At 38.7% G+C, this 10,000-nt stretch overlaps 2 protein-coding genes across 2 annotated transcripts in view; one reads left to right on the top strand and one right to left on the bottom strand.

The window, feature by feature from the left end:
• The window catches only part of LOC138016587 (fibulin-1-like), a 52,078-nt gene that overhangs the window by 15,017 nt on the left and 27,061 nt on the right, over positions 1-10,000 (top strand). Inside the window, exons 7-8 of the mRNA XM_068863758.1 lie at positions 1-120; positions 1,039-1,176. The exon at positions 1-120 is cut by the window's left edge and continues 3 nt beyond it. Coding sequence (XP_068719859.1) covers positions 1-120; positions 1,039-1,176 — 258 coding nt within the window. The remainder of the gene's footprint in view (positions 121-1,038; positions 1,177-10,000) is intronic.
• Positions 4,056-9,571, bottom strand: LOC138016591 (LIM domain only protein 3-like). The gene is made up of 3 exons (XM_068863765.1): positions 9,230-9,571; positions 8,658-8,871; positions 4,056-5,025 (listed from the first exon to the last, which is right to left on the bottom strand). The coding sequence occupies exons 1-3, from the start codon at positions 9,231-9,233 to the stop codon at positions 4,758-4,760; spliced, it is 486 nt and encodes a 161-aa protein (XP_068719866.1). The 5' UTR covers positions 9,234-9,571; the 3' UTR covers positions 4,056-4,757.

Here is a 10,000-nt window from a genome sequence, read left to right as displayed (position 1 = left end):
AAGATGAATGCAGGACACAGGAGTCCCGGTGTCCACAACACTCTCTCTGTATTAACACCAATGGATCCTATCGCTGCGAATGTGACCGTGGAAGGACACTGCAAAACAACAAATGCGAGGGTAAGAATAAAAGCGACTCGAACTTGGTGAAAGCATTTCACAAACCCTCACATGCTAAAGTAGCTGTATAAGAGCACTTGAGACTTGTGTAGGTCTCCTTTATCAATTGCTTTCCCCCTACACCCGCCTAAGAAAGTATTAATTACTTCTAAGCCGAGAGTGAGGTCAATACTGGAAAATTTCAAATTGAGGCCTCGTAGTAATGACCGAGTTACAACCTTTGATACCGCACCTTCGTGGATAATAAGTGGCTTATGATATAACCTGAGATCAGGCGTTCTTTTCTTTATGGAGGACGCGAAAGTGGATACGCCTACTATACTTACCGTGAATTGTCTATTAAAACCCTCTCTCTAATAAGCCCCCCCCTCCCCCTTTTTCAGAGGAAAAAAGGTATTAACCCCCTTTCTCCCCCCTCTTTTTTTAAGCTCCCACACTTTTGACTTGGTAGAGTTAGACATGTACACAAGTCCACGTTCTAGGGTCCACCAGTCCAAGTTCTAGGGTTTGGCTAATCTGAGCAAAACCCTAGAATCGATACAGAAGAGGGCATTTAACATCATTTTCCTTGGGCTGCCATATGATGTAGCCCTTAGCCGTTCAGGCTTGCTGCCCCTCAGTCAAAGGCGGGAAAATTCATGCCAAAAGTTAATAGAGAATTTCCGGGATAAACTTAATACCCATTCCCCCCCGAAACCCACCACGGGTATTCTCTGGCTCTGTTGTTAATAGCGGTGTTAAAGTAGTTGCCAGGACTGAACGAATGAACAATTTTTGTACTTATAAATATCAATAATATAGTTGCTGATGTCCTTGTAATTCAGCTGTAGCTGCAAGAGTGGTAAATAAACTTATTAATCAATTATCAATCAATCAATCTATAGTGTTAATGATACCTTCTCTTTCCGAATACCTTAGATGTCGACGAATGTTCCACCGGACAACATTCCTGTCTTCGGGGATCGCAATGCGAAAACACAAATGGATCATACAAGTGCAAAAGCATCGAAGTGTGTCCACCGGGACAAGAACTCAGCGCTGACGGACATTGCAGGTGTAAGTTTTTAAACTGTGTTATTCTGTACTTTTCATTGAAAAACCTCTTTTCGCTTGACAGGAGAAGATAATATATGACAAGCGAAAACTGTACTTATAAAGTTATACATGACTCAAACAATTTACAAAGTGTTTCAATTACCAAGGTAAAAAAAAATTAAAAGGCATGCAGATTTTTCAGGAAAATGTGGGTTTTTTTACTCAATGCAGTCAGACCTGTTTGATCCGCGGTAGAGGATCGAAATCAGCCAATCACAATGTTGGGTGTGGGCCTTTGACCCGTTCGGCTACAGTAATTATCGCGTCTACACTGCAGAACAACTTTTAGTTATGTACCTTGTCATCAAGCATGTGCCTACCGCCCCCAGAATTCATTATCATTGATTTTGCTGACGAAAGCCTACTCTTTCACCATTTTGGAGCTAGTCAATTGTGACTTTGTTTTAAGCCGATAAGAGGTACAAGTGTGCCCAGCAAGACATATAATTTACATGAAAGTCATATATATTCTAACTTAAAGATTATATTTATATACAGTCGAACCCCGCTATTTCGAAGTCCCAAGGGCAATGGAAAAAAGTTCGAAATAGCGGGGTTTCGAAATAACCGGGAAAGCGTAAAATCCGTAACAGTGAATCATCTTTTAATAAAATACAGTTCATTATAAAGAAAGACACTGATTAAATAAAGATACAGCAATTAAATGTCGGAAAAATCAGTAGATGCTGTTATATTGAAAAATCTTTGAATGTTCTGTTGTTTTTTGAAGAACAGATCAGTAACAGTGCGTTTTGTCAGTTTGTAATCGAATTTCTTAGCGGGACACTGCACGTGAGTCAAGCATTGTTAAGTCGTTAATTACACAAGCTCGAATAAAATGCAATACATTTCCAGCTGTGCTCTTATGTACGTGCTCTGTTTTTGACAAGTTCGAAATAACGGGGTCGATTTAAGGTGTAAGGGAAGAACGATGAGTTCGAATTAGCGGGGAATTCGAAATAACCGAGTTCGAAATAGCTGACAGTAAATGACTGAAAACATAAGGGTAAATCCAAGGGAATTCGATCTTAGTTCGCAATAGCGGGGACTTCGAATCAACCGAGTTCGAAATATCGGGGTTCGACTGTATAATCAATAATTTACATAAAATCTAAAAAAGGGTAAAGGTAAAGTCTCTGCTTACAAGCCAGAAGGCCCATCAGGCCATGGCATGAAGCGACTAGGAGTATTTCTACTCCCCCCTGGATGGGATGCCAGTCCAGCGCAGGGTTACCCCCAGCATTAAATTCGCCGGTACCCATTTATACACCTGGGTGGAGAGAGGCACCGTGAGAATAAAGTGTCTTACCTAAGAACACAACACAATGTCCCCGGTCAGGACCCGAACCCTGACCAATCGCTCCGGAGTCGAGCACAATAACCATGAGGCCAGCGCGCCTCCCACAAACATAATTTTGAGGTGACAACAAATCTAAAGTCACACACTGAGGGGCTAATCGTTGATATTCAAATCCTTTTATTCCCTCACAATCATATTGATATCATGTTGACTTTATATAATTTTTGTCAATTATAATTTTAAAATTCACTTTAGTTTCATGACATAATTTTGGGCTCCCTTCGCATGGTGCTCTTCACCTTACTTTTAAACAAGAAATAAAATTTATAAAAGAAAGGAATGTAACGTATCTTAACGCTAAACGTCGGTTAAACCTTTGGAACACTTTCTATTAAGTGTTGGGAACAGTCGATCAATTTTGTATCACAAACAGTGATACTGCAAAATGTAGTTAAGGAAACAAGTCTGAGAAGCGCGACGGTGATTGTTCAAATGTTACCAGCTATAGGGTTTTACGAGAGATTTCACACCTAGGAGACTAAGTGGCCACGATTTACCACAATATGGTTTTATCATGTGCCAGCCAAAGACCAAAATATGATCAGATAATTCATCTTTCAAGAGGCCACTCTGTTCATCGCAGGCAAGACTGTCTTGTTCATTACTGCTTTGAACAACAAGGACAGAAATTTAAAGGACTTAAGTGCTTTCCAACTGTATGGGAAAACCGATCTTTTTTTCGTAGGGGAACAAGTGGACGGTTAGTCTCGACAGAAATTTACCTTAAAAATAAAACCTTCCAAGAATTCTTTTCTCCACTGTTTTTGAAATGAAATCACACGCATATGCAGACGATACGCTGGTTGTGTCAACGTCCAAAACCATGCCATGGACAGTATCAAGAAGTGCTGTATCACACAAATACAACAGTGGATGACATGGAGCAAGCTCAAGATGAACGACGCAAAGACATAATTCATGATTATTGGAAATAGCCATCAATTTTCTAAACATTCAGTTAAGCCGATAACTATTGGGAGATCTACTATTATGCCCTCATCCTCTGTTAGGAACCTTGGAGTGACACTTGACTCAAATTTTTCTCTAAATAAGCAGATTGTTAACATATGTAAATCCTCATTTTATAATCTTTACAACATCAAAAAGATTAGGGCATTTCTGGATGAAACATGTGTGCCACACTTATTCATGATTTTATAACATGTCGTTTACATTACTGCAATGGCTCATACTATGGCTTGCCTGCTTATCAAATAGCCAAACTACAACACATTCAGAACGCAGCCGCTAGTTTAGTATGTTCGACTCTACGTTTTTCACATATCACTCCAGTGCTTGCTGATCTTCATTGGCTGCCAGTTAAGTTCAGGGTACTTTTTAAAATTCTTTAAAACTTTAACGTTTAGGGCTATACACGGACTCGCACCGAAATATATGACGGACCTTTATAGCTAGCAAGAACCACTCCTGCTATAATGAGCTACTATTAGCACATCCACCTAATAAACTGAAACCAAAGCTTGGCGCCAGAACTTTTAATTACGCTGCTTCTAAAACCATAATAACATTACTGTGATTGACATATTTAAGAAACATTTTAAAACCTACCTGTTTATTCAGTCTTATAAATAGTCAATAATAATCATCTATTTTTTTTTGTTAATTATTTCATGTAATTTTTTGAATGACAATGTAAACAGCGCATATGAACATTTTATGTAATATGCGCTATACAAATCTAATTGTATTGTATTAAATTGTATTTGTCTTCGTGTAAGGCGGGATTGCTTTGCCTAAATTAGGATTCCGAATCTGTCGAAAATGTCATTCTTGAGGCTCAGTCTGAAAACAGTCCCGCCGCGATTACTTGTTCGCATCCACACGAAAGCTCTCGTTTTCCGTTCTTTATCGACACGGCAGTACGTAAATAACTAAAAAACGTTCCATGAAGAAACGAGTTTGTATATCGGACTGTACTTTCGGGAGCGCTTGCACATAAGGAAAAGGAAGAGGACCTTTATACAACTAGCTATGTAAAATACTCTAGGGAACCCTCTTCAAACAGGTCTTGTGCGAAATTGTTGCCGATACTGGCTTCTATAAGAGCGCATGCTTCTGCTTCTAATTACACCTGCTGATCATTGTTTCGACTGAGAAATCCTCAAACGAAACAAAGCTCAACAAGTCTTGACAAGTCACTTCCTTTTACTACCGGTTACTATTAACAAGCTCCATTTAGAGCAACTTCTTTCCAGTCCATCGCTGAATCATCTGTCGTTCTATCCCCTTCTTTTTCAGTCCTGTAATGATCCTTGCACAAGACTTTGTTGTTATAAAAATGAAACTTGTCGCCAACTCTGAATCTCTGTCTGCAGATCTGACAAGCGAAGCATTCGATATGGTACGCGTTCTTCGCGGCTTTCATTACAAATTCAAATGCGGCTATTGGCTTGTTGCACGAGGCACAAACACCAGGAACACCAAATAACCTGCCAAAGAGAGAAAAGAAAAAGAGAATATTCCACGCCTTAAAGTAAAATTTTCTGACTTTATAGTCACTTTACAAATCACAATTTTCTCATAACAAGGCAGCGTTTGCGGTGTTTTCAAAAGCAGTCGTCGGCCGTCCCGTCCAACGGCAACTTTTAATTTGCGACGCCTGCTTTTCCTTGGATAAAATAAATAACTTTCTCAAAAGACCCAGGTGTCCAAGAAAGGGTTTGTGGGTAAATAGACATGAAACTTTCGTTGAGAATTTCGTTTCAATCTGCTTGCAAAAGTCGAGCGCACGTTGAGTAAACAGCGAAGTAAACGGGCTCAGATTACAGGTCGGCAGCGGTTTCTAACAAAGCATACTCTGTATAACACAACATATTCCGTATTCAAACATGAGGTTAAAAATCGCGAAAAAGCGGTCTCGACAGCTTGGTTTAGCTCAGATGTGGCAGCGGCTGACAGAGCCAAAAACCGAAAGAAAAAAAGGTTATTTCGGGTATTATATGTTAAGTAAAGTTATCCAGATATAATAAGTAATTTTGTCAATATTCGAGTTTTATCGATCGGTAGCCGATAATTTGCTTACTTTTTCCAAACAACTCTAGAATGAAGGGGTTGGCCCCAGTTGTTCAAACAATGGATAGCGCTCTCCGCCGGATAAATCACTATCCAGTGGATAAGTCATAGCGAAACCAATTGCGCTATTCAATGGATAGTGATTTATCCGTTTGATAGCGTTATCCACCTTTTGAACAACTGGAGCCTGGAGTCATAAAAAACTAAAACAATATGTCAGTTTTGATGGTATTATACCCAATTTTACGTCTCAGAATACTGGAAAATGTGTCTCCGAGGGTCTACAATGTAACCCCCCCCCCCCCCGGGGAGGGGGGGGGCATCGGGCGTTGCAACTCTTACTTATCACAACGCAACTTCCGCTTTCAAAAGTTGTGAAAACACTGGTTTGTTGAGTGGGTTTTCACTCACGAGGGGTTTTAGCGCAGCCTAGGTTCATAGCGGTTTGGCCGATGTTAGCGGCCGCGAAAACGAGCGGCAAAGCCGGCACGGAAAATCGGCGGCTTTGTCACTCGCTTGCGTACTCAGAAATCGACAAGACCGTAAAGCGTACGTGTTTGACTAAGAAGTTCAGAGGCTAAAAAAATGCGGAAGCAACGAAGGAACTCCTCGTAAAAAAATTTATGGAGAAAAGGTAAAACAACAAACGCTCTGCACACCCAATGGTGTGGTGTTACAGTGGTGACGTATATTCATCCAACACAACCAATTCGCATCATTTTCATGTTTGAATATGTAAGAAAAAAATAGCTAGGATATAATGAATTCTAACTGGATGACTCGTACACTAAATATGACTAAATCAGAATCGATTGTTGTTGCCGTTTTTGTTGTTGTTGTTGTTGTTGTAGTTGTTGTTGTTGTCAGCGGATTAAATTCATAAATACACTTCAAACCTGTAACTACTAGTATTTTGGATGCACCCGCCACCTGCAAGCTTATTTTGCACAGGACTTCATATAATACGTACAGGCAATTGACTTTCCCCGAAATACTTTTTCAAATTTGAAAGTCTAAGTTTTTTCCTCTCAACGGATTCCACACAAAATTAATTTATAAGCCCATTTTGTTTTTCTTTTCCTCGAGAATTGACGCCGATCCGATTAGCTGGGCAAAAGTGTGGGAACTAAAATGTCCCAAACCTTAATTATATCGTTTTATTCTAGTAATTTGGGTACTTTGTGTTTTGGGAACCAAAACTCCAACTTTTTGACGCCAATAAATAAACCACGAGTTGCGTACGCCGGAATTGAAAATATCTGGCACAATTTTGGTAACAACATATCTTAGAATAAAGAACGAATAGTAAATGTGTCATTCATTAAAAGTTTATGGGACTTAAGTAATTAGCTGCGCTTTCGCAAAAAGTAGAAATTACATCTCTGAGAAAGATCTTTTTTCTATAAAGATGACAGCTGTCTTTAGCTTTATACCTACTGAAAATTAAAGAAATGTTGACGTTAAAAGATTTCGTTTTTTAACCGTTTAACGGTGTAGGGACATGGAGTCTCGGATTGCCAATCAAGTAAATGAATCTAGAAACTTAACTGAATGAATTTGTCTTCTTGCTACAAGGGTCCATGCAGGCAAGCAAGCAGATCAGACAATACAGTGTTGACACTATCCCCATACATTTAGAACGACAAGATAGAGAACGGAGATGGGGATAGCAAAATAATGATAAATACAAATAACCTTTCCTTTATTAATTGTCCTTCGACACGTTCAAGTGAAAAAAAAACAAAATTTAATTAAGCAACAACAAAGTTCCACGTCTGGAAAGTAACGTCCTCCTTTTGAAAGGCAACTCGAAATCTATTCGGAAAGCAGTGGGGCTTTTGAGAACTAAAATTCTTCTCTTCCGTAAAGTACGTCAGCAAACTCTGTCTTCTCGGGTGCAGTAAAAACATTCACCGATCTTTGTTTTAAGACTAAATTTCTGTTTCTGCTATAAAGTAAAATTATCCATTATAGTGCACGCCAAAGAAGATATATTTTGGCTAAATATTTCCGTACAATAGTGTTTCTACTACGATATTTCGTCGTTTGGAATGTTCTTGATGCCTTCGCCTTAGTAATTCACAATTTTGGCATCATCATTAATTCCCAAAGCTTCATGCATTTTTATCTTTTTCTATTGATGTCAGTCGACAGTGAACATGAGAGCATTATAGTAAAAAATATGGCATTTTTTCGGTTGAACGACACATCAATATAACTTTAGCGAGTTCTTTGGAAAGAAGAAACAATGATACCAGTTAATTGCAACTCGCCCCCTAACAACGTCATTTAATTTAAAGAAGCAAATGAAATAGCTGCCACCTTTGAAGTCACCGACGGCCTCGAACTTTTTTTAGTTCAGTATTTTATTTATTTATTTTTATTTTATTTTGACGAAAATGATGATGTTGTTGTGAAAAATGTGGCCGTTAAAAATGAAAAATAAAAGCTTTATTGTGATTATTGATGATGAAAGAAATAATGAGTGCTGGTACTTGTTTTTAAGAGTTTAATAAGGTCAAGCCTTAGCCGTTTTGATTTTAATTTCGCATAATTCTCCAGAGATCGTTGCTTTCGATTCCGTATTCTGAAGCCTTTGAAGTGACGTGCTTTCTTGTGTTGCTGGTATTACAATGTCAATAAAACTGTCTCAAAATAAAATCTTTGTTTTCTTTTTTTTTGTTTTACGTGTGGCTTGATTCCAACTAAAACGTCTGGCGCTTTTTTTGTGTGAAAAGTCTATATCACTGCCTTTTTAATCAACGATCAAACCGTCCTATTCTACTGATTGAAGAAATAATAAAGACAATTTTGGTTGGATGACAGCCGAAAGCAATTGGGCTTTTTTTTCTGTTCTCCTAGGCTCATTAAATTGGTTTCAATGAGTACACAAACGATTCTAATATTAACAAAGTGATGACTCATGGAATTCCTGACCAATACTCTTCCATAAAACTGCCTTCAGTGTCTTTCAACGGAATGCTGAAGTATTTGTACAAGTTACCTACTTACGCCGAAAGTGGAACAAATGTAATTAAAATAAACCAACCTGAGATAGTCCGTCTTGCATAGTATCAAATTTGCTTTACTGTATAGTGTTGACCCGATATCTCCAAGCTTACACTCGCAGCAATTGCATTTCAAACAGGTTTCGTGCCAATACCTCCCCAAAGCTTCAAGCAAGTAACGATCCGTGATGGGAAGATCGCATCCACTGCACATGTGTTTCCTGTGCGAATTCTTCACCTCGGTGCTTTTGGAGGCTGAGAAATTCGATCGAAATGGACAAGTTATTAGCGAGATTACCGGTAATCTTAAGCCCAAAAGTAATATCATCGTAGTTTACACACAAATGACGACCACTATGTTATGATAATTATCTTTGGTATTTCTTGTTGGCGTAGGGTTATGTTAGCGTTGGTCGAAACATGTTTCATTGTCAATTTCGCCCGTTTGTTCCAACATTATTTGTCTTAAAACAGTGTTTGCTCTGGGTCGAGTTCAACATCGAATACGCTGACTCGTGTTCCTAGATTCTATTTCCTGATACGACTTTCTTCCACGTGGACATAAAGGAGGCATTTTATCTCACACATGCTTGAATTTCTCATGTTTACCTACCCATCTTGGTGAGTGTATGTTCCGAGAGCCTGTCTTCAGTTCGAGGACAAGCGCAGTTCTTTCCACGAGACAGCGTCTAACCGCAGTGATATCGCGTCGAAATTGATTCCCCTATTACTTCATTACGTCTTGTTCTTTGCCGGTGATTTCTGGCGGCTAAATAACAAAAAATGTGTTATTCCGCCAGCCAATTATGTCTAATGACGCATTCAATTCTATTGGCCGATATGAACTAAATAATACAGGTATCCATGTAAATGAAAATCAAAATAACCGTAATGATTAAACGCGGAATATAGAGGGTTAACCAAGCATGCGTTGCCCCGAAGAATATCTGCCCTGCTGGTCGATTTTAAACGCGAATAAATCAAAATACAGCGAGATATCAAGAGTTGTGCCTGGGTCTTGTTCGACATCCAAAAAGCGACTTTTCCTCTTCCAGTGCTATAAAGCAAAAATTAAAACAAACTGTATTTTTATGATTAATCTCTGGAAATAAAGAAAGAAAAGGAACTAATTGACCATCTGTTCACAGTTTGCATGCAAATTCCTAGGGCAATTATCAGTAAGTTTTGTTTTATAACGCTAATGGTTCTCTTTTGCGTTCTTCTAAAAACATCCTTTCTTTTGTAAGAGAAAAAAAGCCGGTAATTCCAATGTAGATACGCTGCTGCAAACGAATTTATGCCACAATTTGTTAAATCAATCAACCTTTTCGTCGAATAAAGATGGAATTTCTTTTTTCAGCAAGTGAAAATTGTTCTACCAGTT

The sequence above is a fragment of the Montipora capricornis genome, chromosome 9, assembly GCF_036669925.1.
Source record: "Montipora capricornis isolate CH-2021 chromosome 9, ASM3666992v2, whole genome shotgun sequence".
NCBI lineage: Eukaryota > Metazoa > Cnidaria > Anthozoa > Scleractinia > Acroporidae > Montipora > Montipora capricornis.
This window is presented reverse-complemented; position numbering and strand designations above follow the sequence as displayed.

What these genes read in the sequence shown, in the direction of transcription:
- LOC138016591 (XM_068863765.1), bottom strand. An exon ending in TGCAAGACGGACTATCTCAG is followed by an intron (nt 5,026 to 8,657) that starts GTTGGTTTATTT and finishes TCTCTTTGGCAG; the next exon opens with GTTATTTGGTGTTCCTGGTG.